At 30.0% G+C, this 14,392-nt stretch overlaps 1 protein-coding gene across 1 annotated transcript; it reads left to right on the top strand.

The window, feature by feature from the left end:
• The first annotated feature begins 10,090 nt into the window (after positions 1 to 10,090).
• On the top strand, positions 10,091 to 13,251 carry LOC25482869 (benzyl alcohol O-benzoyltransferase). The gene is made up of 2 exons (XM_013611477.3): positions 10,091 to 10,682; positions 12,272 to 13,251. Exons 1-2 carry the CDS (start codon positions 10,245 to 10,247, stop codon positions 13,208 to 13,210), a joined length of 1,377 nt encoding a protein of 458 aa, XP_013466931.1. The 5' UTR covers positions 10,091 to 10,244; the 3' UTR covers positions 13,211 to 13,251.
• Positions 13,252 to 14,392: the final 1,141 nt, after the last annotated feature.

Here is a 14,392-nt window from a genome sequence, read left to right on the forward strand (position 1 = left end):
ATATATTCATATCATGTTTGCTACATTTGTTTTAATATTTAAATTTATTCTCATCTATTAGTTACATGTGTTTTTTTTTTAAGCAACTAAGACCAGTTCAAACGAACTGTAACGTCTCTTTCCACGTTCCCATGAATATCTTACCGGTGGTTACACTTTCTCTGATTTTGTAACCGTCGGACACACGTGTGTCATTACAACGGCTCTGCATTCACCCACCTCTATAAATAAGAGGCTCCTCGCAACCTTCAAGGTAGAATCTCTTTCACTTCTAAACCCCTATTATGAAACTCTACTGACTTGAGACCATGATGACGATTAATCATCAATGATAGTATTTTTGCAAAGCTGCTTTTGTAGAGCATAAAAGCACGCCATACATGCATCACTGCAGAAGGTTTGATTTAGTCTAATAATTTCAGGATATGTGTTCTTTCGTCAAGTGTTTCAGCTCAATTTGAAACAAATTGCTATGATTATATCTATGCTTTTAAACATGAAAACATCAAGATTCCGTGTGAAATGATTGAGTTAAAACAAAAAATTGTGGGTCTTAATGCATATAGTAAAATTTGGAAAGCTACCTCACATTTTAACTAGTATTAAATGATTCAAAGTTAAACATGCCATTGATGAGTATAGAATGAAATAGTTTTGCATAAAGTAGAAGTTCCAACTTCATGAAAACATTATAGAAAAAGCTATAAATATGTACCTTAACTTTGCAACCATCAAAGTTTCTATCAGTGCCTTGCATTGGTTGATGATTAAACTAAAAACCCTAGGTATCTCATGCTTTATGCATCATTCTTTCATCCAATAAAAAAGAAAACCAATTTTTCCCCTAATAAACATAAAGCGTATGTTGTTCAATATTAAAATACAACTCAACCATTGTTCAAAAGTTACATAACCATATCAAACAAATCCAAAACAAAATAATAGATAAGTTGTTCAAGATACAACAAAACATTTTATAATAGATTCAACATATTAAAGACTACAGTTGAAGGAAAGAAGAAATGAAATCTTTTAAAGTATCACTTTTTTTTTTTTTTTTGAGATTTAAAGTATCACTTAGTTATAGTGAGATTTCAATTCAATTCATACGTCTTTAACTAGATTCTTTCTTAAACAGTTTATGATCGTGTTCTTGATCTGACTTCGACTTCGTTGTATCATACTTAATAAGAGACCATGATGACGATTAATCACTGATAGTATTCTTCCAAAATTGGTTTTGTAGAGCATAAAAGCAATCCATACATGCATTGCTGTAGAAGGTTTGATGCAATCCGATAATATCAGAATTGATACCTGCAATGTTACACTGGCCACACCATAAATTTCCCTTCATTAAGAGTTTTCTTGATAACTAAAGGTTCCACATCTTGCGCCTCCCTCAACTCATAGGTACAAGCATTAAGAAGTTTATCAAACTTCTGATTTTCATCGTCTAGTGCTACAAAGTACAACTTTCCATCTTTGTCATTTTTATCATGTTAAACTTCCCATTCCTTAAAGAAAAGATTCTTGATAGCCCGCACAATATAATTTTATTTTTTTTATAATACTTACGTTTACGATAACAGCGGTTAGCAACACTGGTGTATTAAAAAATTGCCTAGGACGTTTCTTAACCTCAATCCTAATGGGAGTATGAAAAGAAGATGCAGGGGAGTTGATAGTAGAATGACAAGGTTTATGGTAAGAAGATGAAAGGGAGTGGGAGTTGATTATTTAGGAGCTTGAAAAGGTGTGAGGGTTTTCAAACCATGATCTATGTTCACAAATATCAACAATTTTTTTTTTTAATTTGATAAGTAGATAATACTTATAGTGGTACCTAGAATTCCTCCCAATCTAATTGAAATTTACAAATAAGATAATTACTCCCAATCTAATTTCTTTTTTTCTTGAAAATTCTTCAAAAAAGATCTTAGAGTAGGGAAACATTCATCACCTATTTACAATGATACTAACCGCACATGACATTTACTTTGTATGTACAACATGTACCAATTTAATGACAAACATTAACAATTCCCTTATATTTGTTTTTTTTTTTTTAAACAATTGATGATATAAAAATAAAATAAAATTAGTTATACTTGACAACTTATTCTATTACTGTTGTTTTTCTTTTTCATTTATTCTCTCTCTATCAATATATATATTCTTTTCATTTTTTTTTATTTTGTTACCTTGATGGTTTTGAAAATCACAAAAGTTTCTTGACTTTTCAATTTAATACAAATTTTACCTAATTTCTTAAATGTGAATAAAACCAACATTTTCAAATAAATGCTCACTTCTCTTTAAGACAATGAATATTATTTGAGTAAATAGTAAAGATTCAAGGTTATGCAATTCAAAAGAATAAGAAATTGCATTGTGAATCAAAACATTTTTTTTTTTAAATATGGCATATTCACTGGGAGAATTAGGCCCACCTAACAAATTTGACATTTCAGAATTGATGGAAATTCTAACAATTTGTCTCAAAGGGGCTTTCAAATTCTCACATGGTAGGTTGTATTTCGTCAAGTGTTTCAGCTCAATTTGAAACAAATTGCCTTGATCATATATATGCTTTTAAACATGACAAACATCAAGATTCCGCGTGAAATAACTTGAGTTAAAACACAAAATTGTGGGTCGTCATGCATATAGTAAAATTTGGAAAGCTACCTCACATTTTACCTAGTTTTAAATGAATCAAAGTTAAACATGCCATTGAGGAGCATCGAATGAAATGGTTTTGCATAAAGTAGAAGTTCCAACTTAATGTAAATATTCTAGAAAAAGCGATAAACATGTACCTTAACTTTGCAACCATCAAAGTTTCTATCATTACCTTACATTGGTTGATGATTAAACTAAAAACCCCGGGTATCTCATGCTTTATGCATCATTCATTCATTCAATCAAAAAGAAAACAAAAATTTCCCCAATAAAACAACTATCACTAACATAAAGTGTATGTTGTTCAACATTAAAATACAACCCAACCATTGTTCAAAAGTTACATAACCATCAAATAAAACCAAAACAAAATAATAGATAAGTTGTTCAAGATACAACAAAACATTTTATAATAGATTCAAAATATTAAAGACTACAATTAAAGGAATAAAGAAATGAAATATTTTAGATCATTCCTCAGTTATGGTGAGCTTTCAATTCAATTCATCTGTCTTTAACCAGATTATTTCTTGAATAGTTTAGGATCGTCTTCTTGATTGGACTTGGACTTTGTCGTATCATACTTAATAAGAGACCATGATGACGATTGATCATCAATGATAGTATTCAAACAAAGATGCTTTTGTAGAGCATAAAAGCACTCTCTAAAGGCATCGAAGTAGAAGGTTTGATGCAGTCAAATAATCTCAGAATTGATATCTGCAATGTTACACAGGCCACACCATAAATTTCCTTCATCAAGAGTTTTCTTGAAAACTAAGAGTTCCACATCTTGCGCCTCCCTCAACTCATAGGTACAAGCATTAAGAAGTTTATCAAACCTCTGGTTTTCATCGTCCGGTGGTACAAAGAACATCTTTCCATCTTTGTCATTTTTATCACATTGAACTTCCCATTCCTTAAAGACAAGATGGTTAATAGCTCGCACATATAGATTATTTTGTTTTTTTTTTTTAATATTTACGTCTACGATAGCGACACTTTAGCAACACGGGTCAATTAAAAAATTGCCCTAGGATTTTTCTTGGCCTCAATCCTAAGGGGGGGTATGAGAAGAAGATGGATGAGAGTTGATACTAGAATGACAAGGTTGATGGGAAGAAGATAAAAGGGAGTGGTTGTTGACACGAGAATGACGAGGTTGATCATTTAGGAGCTTGGAAGGGTGTGAGGGTTTTCGCACCATGATTTGTGTTCACAAACAACAACAATTTTATTTTTGAATTTGAAAATAAGACAATACTTATGGTGGTACCTAGAATTCTTCCTAATCTAATTAAAATTTACAAGGAATATAATTCCTTCCAGTCTAAATTCATTTTTTCTGGAAATTCTTCAAAAAAGGCCTTAGAATAGGGGAACATTCATCACCTCTCATGACATTTACTTTGTATGTATAACATGTACTAATCTAATGACAAAAATTTACAATTCCTCTATATTTGTTTTTTTTTTTTTTTTTGTAATTTTAAAAAACTATTGGTGATATGAAAATAAAATAAAATGTGTTATACTTGACAAATTATTCTATTTTTGTAGCTCAATTGAATATACTAATAAGCGTGCAGGACTATAGACTAAAATTTATAAATCTTGAAACAAAGTATTGGTTCTGAAAGAACAAATAAGAGCAAAAGAATTTACAACTGAAGATTGGTTTCAAGTCTGAGTATGAAGAAAATATATTTTACCTTATTTGATTTAGAAGTTTGATTTAGTAAGGAATTGGACAAAAAATGGAGTTCGATAGTAAAACAGCATTTTGTGTAGAGAAAAAACCATCAAAAATACGAAACTACAATTTTTAAATTCTAATATAAAAAAATATTATCTCTCTTTGGCTCTCCATTATAGTTTTGTATTGTCTAAATCAAATGAGAGCAAAATAATTGGATATGCTAGTATTTTCATATGACGAATTTCTAAATCAAATAAGGTAAAAAAAAAAAAAAAGAATTGTCTAATCCCCTAAAAGTCGCACCCTATGCACCCATCCAAATTAAATATATTTCACTTTATTTTTACACTAATGATAAATACATTAATGCACTTCTTTAAAAAAGAAAAATACATTAATATACTTGATAAGTAATGTAGTAATAGTATTATTCTATCGTCCATTTATACACCTTTTGTTGGATTGGGCAAAATTATTAAATATATTGATTAATGTTGGATCGAATGAGTAGTTTTTAGTAGTGTTACGATGTAACAAGGCAAAAAAAAAAAAGAAAAAAGAGAGAGAGTATAAATTAAGTTCCAAGGTTATCTCTCAGGATGAGAGATTCTATGTCAGACGGAGGGCAGTTCCGGTGAGTAGAGAGTAGTTTGTTATTATGACTACTATTATTGTTATGCTAATTTCTATTTAAAATTAAGACAATTTGTCGGCTGAGTGAACGGAGACCTACCGGTGGTTAGGCACTGTGAATGAGAAGAAATATTGTTATGTATGATCTTCAGTTTGCAGGTATATCATGCGTTGTTATATTGTTATATCTTGCTTGTTATATATGATCTTCAGTTTGCAGGTATGTGTAGGGTGGTTAGGAAGGTGATAATAATATTAGTGTGGCCCATACCGTATTGGATGGGAAACTCATCTTAATTTTGTGATCTTAATTTTCATATTATTTAGTAATGAATTGTTCGAAATTGTATTGCTGGTAAACATGTACATTATGTTTATCCCTCAAAAAAGAAAATGTACATTATGTTTAGTTCAGAGAGAAGTTGTAAAGAGATAAATAGGTAAGAGAGGTATGAGAAGAAATGTAAGAAATAGAGTAAATTTAATACGTTATTTGTTACCAGAGAGAAATGAGAGAAATAGAGAAGAGATAGATGTGTTTAATTTTTGAAAGACCAAAATAATCTTATATACTAAGAAAGTTAGTATAAAACTTTATCATAATTGAGTTTAATTTTGTAATGAAGTTAATGTAGTTTAATTTTAATTTTACTTCATTAAGAAATTAAACTACTTTTTTCAAAAACAATTAAATATAAAAATAACATATAATTTACTAATTAAATTAATTATTAGTTTGATATGATTTAAGTATTTTTTTTTTTCAATTTTGAACAAACAACCGTATAAAAAATAATATATTCAATCTATTATTTTTTTAATTTTACAAATCAATAATTTAATTTATTTAATTATTTTGATGATTTTAACGATGAAAACGTGATTTACATGTGTGGTTTTATATTTTGTTTTAGGTTTTGTTTGCGAGTTGGGTTTTGGAGGGGAGGGGAAGGGAAGGAAAGGCTTATGGAGTGTAAACCCTTGTTCGTGAGTTTTAAAAAAACAAGGGAAAAGTTTTGGGGGGTTTTGAAGGGTTTCATTTGTCCAATTTTAAAGTTCCCCCAAATTGGGGGGTTTTGGGGGTTAAACATACAAATTGACAATTTTGCCCTCTTAATAATTCAAAATTCCAATTTTAGACATTACTAAAATTATTACAATCTTTTTTCAAAACAACATATTCAAAACAACTTATTTATACAAAACAGCTTATTACGACCTCATTTTCAAAAACCGCTTATTCAAAACAACTTATTTATACAAAACAAATTATTACGACCTTATTTTCAAAAATTGCTTATTCAAAACAACTTATTTATATAAAATAGCTTATCACGACCTCATTTTCAAAAACCGCTTATTAAAAACAACTTATTTATACAAAACAACTTAATACGACCTCATTTTCTAAAACCGCTTATTCAAAATAGCTTATTTTTACAAAACAGCTTATTACAACCTCTTTTTCAAAAAGAGCTTATTCAAAACAGCTTATTTATGCAAAACAGCTTAATACAACCTCATTTTCAAAAACAGCTTATTCAAAACAGCTTATTTATACAAAACAGCTTAATACGACCTCATTTTCTAAAACCGCTTTTTAAAACAGCTTATTTTTACAAAACAGCTTATTATGACCTCTTTTTCAAAAACAGCTTATTCAAAACAGCTTATTTATACAAAACAGCTTATTAAGACCTCATTTTCAAAAACTGTTTATTCAAAAAAACTTATTTATACAAAACAGCTTATTACGACCTCATTTTCAAAAATCGTTTATTCAAAATAGCTTAATATGACCGCATTATCAAAACAGCTTATTCAAAACAACTTATTTATGCAAAACAGCTTAATACGATCTCTTTTTAAAAAACTGCTTATTCAAAACAGCTTATTTATACAAAACAGCTTATTACAACCTCTTTTTCAAAAATAGCTTATTCAAAATAGCTTATTTATGCAAAACAGCTTAATACAATCTCTTTTTCAAAAACAGCTTATTTATACAAAAACAACTTATTACGATCTCTTTTTTAAAAACAGCTTATTCAAAACAGCTGTTTTCCTTATTAAATAAGTTGTTTTGAATAAGCGGTTTTTGAAAATGAGGTCGTAATAAGCTGTTTTATATAAATAAGCTGTTTTGAATAAGCTGTTTTTGAAAAAGAGATCGTATTAAGTTCTTTTGCATAAATCAGTTGTTTTGAATAAGCTGTTTTTGAAAATGAGGTCCTTTTAAGCTGTTTTGTATAAATAAGTTGTTTTGAATAAGCGGTTTTTGAAAATGAGGTCGTAATAAGCTGTTTTGTATAAATAAGTTGTTTTGAATAAGTTGTTTTTGAAAAAGAGATCGTATTAAGCTGTTTTGCATAAATAAGCTGTTTTGAATAAGTTGTTTTTGAAAAAGAGGTCGTAATAAGCTGTTTTGTATAAATAAGTTGTTTTGAATAAGCAGTTTTTGAAAATGATGTCGTAATAAGCTGTTTTGTATAAATAAACTGTTTTTGAAAAAGAGGTCGTAATAAGCTGTTTTGTATAAATAAGCTGCTTTGAATAAGTTGTTTTTGAAAAAGAGATCGTATTATGCTGTTTTGCATAAATAAGCTGTTTTTGAAAAAGAGATTGGATTAAGCTGTTTTGCATAAATAAGCTGTTTTGAATAAGCACTTTTAGAAAATGAGGTCGTATTAAGCTGTTTTGTATAAATAAGCTGTTTTGAAAAAGAGGTTGTAATAAGCTGTTTTGTATAAATAAGCTGTTTTGAATAAGCGCTTTTAGAAAATGAGATCGTATTAAGCTGTTTTGTATAAATAAGTTGTTTTGAATAAGTTGTTTTTTAAAAAAAGATCGTAATAATTTATTTTTCATAAGATAAGCTGTTTTTTAAAAAGAGGCCGTAATAAGTTGTTTTGTATAAATAAGTTGTTTTTAAAAAGTGATTGTAATAAGCTTTTTTTTTTATAAATAAATTATTTTGAATAAGTTATTTTTTAAAAATAGATCGTAATAATTTATTTTTCATGAGATAAGTTGCTTTGAATAAATTAGTAGTTAAATACAAAGTATAACAATGTATTGATTTTAAGAGTAAAAAGGGTAAAATAGTAAAATTATAACATAAGTCCTCCATCTCCTTACCTTATTGGCTTTTTAACTCCCAAACAAGGGGAAGGTTTTCCCTCCTTTCCCCTTTCCCTCCCTTTCCTTCCCTTCCCCTCCTTAGTCTTTCCTTTCCTTTCCCTCAAAACTCGCAAACAAAGCCTTAGAGTAAAACAGTAAAATGAAATTTGAAGTAAGAACAAAAAAAAAAAATGAAATCTAAAGAATTATGAGAAAAAAAAAATATAAATAAATTTTAGAAACCCAATGATCAATATAGTCAAGTCAATTCTCTATTTCTTCTCACTTTCTTGGCACAAGTGGAGAGGTGTAAAAGTTGTGGGACCCGCTGTTTTTTAGTCTCTCTTCTCGGCTTCTTTCCTAGCCAAACAAGAGAAGTTATCACTCTCTCTTCAACTTCTCTCTCACATATTTCTCTCTTTCCTATTTCTACTTTACAAAATAAACTGTAAAGACAAATGTGCTCCGACGATTAGTGTTGGTCAGCGGTGAGCCTCCAATGATTTCATGATGGTCGGCTGCCTCTCACTACCATTGGTATTAATAATTTAAAGGTTTAAATACATTTTTTACCCCTTAACTTTGTAAAAATTGCGATTTTGACCCGAATAAAAAATTTGCACTTTTAACCTGTTAAATTTACCAAACATTTCAAAGCGCAAAACATAGCAAATTTGACCTTTTATCTTTAAAAAATAGCACTTTTGGTCCCTCATCTTTAAAAAATAACAAATTTGGTCCCATATTTTTAGACATGCGACGTCTTATCTGCAATTTTTGCAACGTTTTGTAAAGTTAGGAGAGTATATTACTATTTTTTTTATTGGGGGAAAAAAAAACTGCAATTCATTAAAAGCTAGAAGGCTAATAGTGCTTTTAAGTCTAATTTATAAATAATATTAACAATTTCAAAAAAAAAAAAATTAATTTTAAATAATAAATAAATTATTTCTATATATTCAATAACTTTTTTTGGGGTGTCAAATGGATGTCATCTATATATGGGGTGTCCAACAGAAATTACTCATATATTATTATCAATAACGATATATGTACATCTCATATTTCTCAACATTCCTTTAACACCTCATTTATCTCCATCAGTGTGTTGGAAGTTATATACATTAGTGTGGAGGCATGTGACACGACTATCCTTTCAAACTTTTTTTGGTTGCATATATATAGTTTTTATACATATATATTATTATATATGCTCATATATTATAATGTTGTTTTCGTCAAGTACGTAGTCTAATGGTTATAAATTCCCATGTTAAGGTGAATAAGTGGATTATTTGGTGTCCAAACCACGACTCCTGCATATATTATGCAATAACTCTGCCAACTGAGTTGCACACACGGTGACTATTATCTCTTTATTATAGACACATGTATTTTTATACATATGTAATAATAAAATGATGGAGGATTAGTCTCCGTGAACTTAGCTTAGTTGCAAGGACAATACATTATATGGGTTCGAATCCCAAACACCCCAATTATTCATCTTAAAAGTGAATTTCTAGACACTATACTACTTGACAAAAAATAAATAAATAATGATAAACGACTATTGATCTTTCTCTTCTTTTTGAAAGAAAGATTAGTGATCCTTCGATATATAAAGCTAGATGATATTATATGATATGTTGAGTGTTCGTTGCTATATTTGTTTGATAAAAATTTGATGTAAAATCATACGAGAAATTAATAATTGAATAATTGTTTATTTACTTATATATAGAGAGAAATATTTCCTTGTTATTAAAAAATGAGAAAATTATGTGTTATAAAAAATGCTCACATATGTATAAAATAACCTTGCAAATAATTATAATGTATATTCATGCTAAAAAAAAATTGTGTATTTAATATTACAAATTAATAGGACATGCTGCCTCATGGTTCCATCCATGATCTCATTTATTATCTTGTTAGATCTTTCATATCATTATGTTTTTTCTTTTTCGTATATGTACACATATACTAAACATTTTCCTTATATATACATAGCATCCCCACATTCAGTATTTGCATATAACCATATCATCCAAAACAAACAAGAGACAAAAAAAACTATACCTATTTTCCTCTATAGTTTATAATTATGGCCCATGCTCTAGTGTTCACGGTGAAGAGGCGTGAACCTGAACTGATAACTCCATCAAAACCCACACCTCATGAAACAAAACTACTCTCAGACATTGATGACCAAGATTCATTACGTTGGCAAGTTCCTGGGATACAATTTTATAAATATGATCCAAATATGGCAGGGAAAGACCCTGTTGATATTATTAGAAAAGCATTAGCAAAAACACTTGTGTTTTATTATCCATTTGCAGGTAGATTAAGGGAAGGTCCGGGTAGGAAACTTATGGTGGATTGCACTGGAGAAGGTGTTTTGTTTATTGAAGCTGATGCAGATGTTAGTTTGAAAGAATTTGGTGAAGATCTTCATCCTCCATTTCCTTGCATAGATGAGCTTCTTTATGATGTTCCTGGTTCTTCAGATATGCTTAACACTCCATTGCTGCTTATTCAGGTATAGCAATAATCTTCTCACACCATATATACATGTACACCCACATATTATTGGAGGAAGTTCGGATTCTTTTGGGGCATGACTTTCATGCTTTCACGAAGTTAATGTATCGATGACGTTTAGGTCAAGATCGATCTAGATTTGAAAATCAATACTTCTTCCGTCTAACAATATTAGTCGTTTAAGATAGATATAGGATTATTAAGGAAAAGAGAATTAATTGTGTTGATTTCAACGATAAAATTAGTAACATTTACTAAAACACTCTTATTAATTGTAGTTAGTGAAGTAGTTAAGTTCGATGAAATTTAATAAATAAGGGTATAATAGTGGAAAAAAATTATAAATTCTGCATTTGTATTGTAAAGGACAATTATTTTGAGAAAAAGAAAAAATGTTAAAGAGACAATAATTGTAAAACAGGGGAAGCATTTAAAAAAATGCATTTAAATCAGAACCGTTTAATTTTGATTCAAGAATCATCAATGCATTAAATGCATGAATGTATTAAAATCGTGACAAAAGTAATCTGAATTCTCACTAGAGTGCGATCTATCCACACACTGTTTCTCAAAATAAATAGATATTTTTATGGGGAGTTGTAATCTATGAAAAAGTTTATTAAAATAACTATTAATTCAAAGAAAATTTTACGGTGAAGTCATGAGAATGACTTTTCTGGTGAAGTCAACACTATAACATCAAAAGTGTAGTGAGTAGCACACAACTGTTTGTACGGTGGCATCAAAAGTTCAGTCCCCATAGTTTCATCAATTCATTAGATTAACAAGACTGCACTTAATCTAATTTTATCCTACCTTGTTTTAAGTGTAACACCCCAGAAATTAAGACTATCGCATAATATCATCAACTATGTTTGCATGTTAAAGATGCCAACGATAAAATAGTACATGTAAGTCCAAGATGTTGCAAGCATTACTAGATGAATTACTATTGATCATTAATCAACAATCAACAATTTAAAAATGAATCGAACATTAAGATCAAAATTAACTTTTTCAAAAAAGTCAGTTTCGTGACTGCACCGTAGAAGCTCCCTTCATTCAATTGTATCATTACTATTTTTTACACACATGTCTCACCACATAATACTCTTTTTAGATATATTAAAGGGTCTTGTTAACGAGTGTCCTAAGGGCACTCTTTAAAGTTTTCCAATTAAGAAATTATTCCTTAAAAAAGTTTAACATTTCAATTTTCGATGCATTGAATGCACAATTTTTCATAAAAATTTACTATTTAAAGTCCTTAAAGAGTGTCCTTAGAGCACTCGTTAACATTTCCCTATATTAAAAGGCAAATGCTAACTTGTGTCCCGAATGACATATGTTAAGGAACTTATTATTACGCATTTAAAGTCGTATAATCAACTTCTTAAAAGTTAAAATATTATGTTTTCCAATACAAAGTTGCTCTTTTTGGATGCCTCAGAGCACAAGTTAACATGATCCATGTTAAAAAGTAACATTATGTTTAAAAAATTGCATGTCACTTAATATCAATTAATCTTGATAAATTTTTAATCATTAGTTAGTTCATTCATATACATGAATTGTTACCATGCGCAGGTAACACGCCTCAAGTGTGGTGGTTTCATTTTTGCTTTCCGTATGAACCATACAATGAGTGATGGATCAGGTATGCTTCAATTCTTGAATGCCTTAGGAGAAATATCTCGTGGGATGAGTAAACCTTCAATCTCACCAGTGTGGAGCAGAGAGCTTCTTAATGCAAGGGATCCACCAATAGTGACATGTACTCATCGTGAATACGATCCAGAACCCGACAACAAAGGAACCATGTTTCCCTTAGACGACATGGTTCACCGCACTTTCTTCATTGGTCCGACCGAGGTAGCTGCAATTCGCTCTCTCCTTCCGACTCACCAATTGCAAAAATACTCCAATTTTGAAGTCATAGCCGCATACTTTTGGCGTTGTCGTACAATAGCATTACAACTAGATTCTAACGAAGAAGTTCGCATGATCTGCCTAGTCGATGCACGTAACAAATCTGTTTACAAACAACTTCCAAAAGGTTATTATGGTAACGCTATAGCGTTTCCCGTTGCGGTTACAACTGCAGGAAAACTTATTGAAAATCCACTGGAGTATGCATTGAATTTAGTTAAGAAAGCAAAAGCTAATGTCAACAAAGAGTATATGCATTCAGTGGCAGATTTAATGGTTATCAAGGGTCGTCCTCCTTTAACTACTGCTGGATTATATTTAGTGTCTGATATTACACGTGCTGGACTTGGAGATGTTGAATTTGGTTGGGGGAAAGCTCTCTATGGAGGAATGGCTAAAGGAGGTGATGTTGCTATTCCTGGTCAAGCTGTATTTCATATACCTTTCAAAAATGCTAAAGGAGAAGAAGGTTTGGTTATACCGTTTTTCTTGCCTGCTCAAGTCATGGAGAGGTTGGTTAAAGAGTTCCATAGCTTGCTTATGTGCATGCATACTAAGAGTGATCCAAAATCTGGTTTCATTAACTCTTCTTTGTAGTCCTTAAAAAAGGTTTGTTTGAATATAATAGGGTTACATAAGTAAATGGTCGTCTAAATATACCAACATTTGATTTTAGTCCCTCTAAAAAGAAAGGACTAATTTCATAGATGAAAAATTTTAGGGGACCAAAAGCCTAAAAAATATTTTAGGGGGATTAAAATCAAATGTTGGTATATTTAAGGGGATCATTTACTTATTTAACCCTATATATGTGTGTGTGATGTGAGTGAGTTATGATCCGTTGATACCTGGTATAAGTCTTTAGACTTACATCAAGTCTCAACCATTATAATTGTTTGATCAGACGATTCATATTATATAAATAATAAATGAAAAGAAATCAAAATAAGAAGTTAACAGGAGATTATCACCGTATGAGATACTCCTTGTTGATTTGTTATTAAATATTATTAATTATTTTCTCTTTATTCTCAAAATATGAAGTTGTACTTCTTTGTCCTATTCCATTATCCATTTGCAATTTCACGTTTTCTTCCATAATTTTGTATGTTCCCATTCTTTGTAAAAATAAAAATAAAAATGGAAGCCATCTTTACTCCATTAAAAATATTGAATGGTTATTTTTAATGTTTGTTACAACAAAACAACTTCAAAATAAAAAAAAAAGTTTGAAAATTGGTGTAATCATGTCCGTTATAAAATCAAAGTGACAAAATGATTAAATTAGTATGGAAAACTTCTATATGGAATCACACCCAATTGGACACAATATGTAACTGTAACACAAAACAAGCTACTGAGAATTTTATTTTGGTCAATTAGTCTGGTGTTATAGCTCACACAATTAAATGTGAAAAAGTGGGGTGTCTAGGATTCGAACCTCAGCTCCTGCATATAATATGCAATATCTACCAACTGAGCTAAGCTCACGGGGATACAAGCTAGTGAGAATTTGACTCTCACTACTAAAAAAACAAAAATTAGTGAGGGAAATTTAGTGAGGGAAAACATGAAATCCCTCACTAATTCCGTCACTAAATTTTGCGACCAAAGAATTTGTGAGGAATTTTATGTTTTCCGTCACAAATTTCCCTCTTTAATTTTGCTTTTTCTAGTAGTGTCTCACCGAGAACAATGTGCCAACAACTTTTATTTTGGAGGTCAAACAACACAAGGAAGTTTTACCATATACCCCTTCATTTATACTTTCTTCCTTAA

Source organism: Medicago truncatula, chromosome 1 (genome assembly GCF_003473485.1).
Source record: "Medicago truncatula cultivar Jemalong A17 chromosome 1, MtrunA17r5.0-ANR, whole genome shotgun sequence".
Lineage (NCBI taxonomy): Eukaryota > Viridiplantae > Streptophyta > Magnoliopsida > Fabales > Fabaceae > Medicago > Medicago truncatula.

Excerpts from the sequence above, each read along its gene's own strand:
- LOC25482869 (XM_013611477.3), top strand. The coding sequence starts at position 10,245 with ATGGCCCATGCTCTAGTGTTCACGGTGAAGAGGCGTGAACCTGAACTG. Across the intron at positions 10,683-12,271 it reads CTCCATTGCTGCTTATTCAG|GTAACACGCCTCAAGTGTGG; the intron begins GTATAGCAATAA and ends TACCATGCGCAG.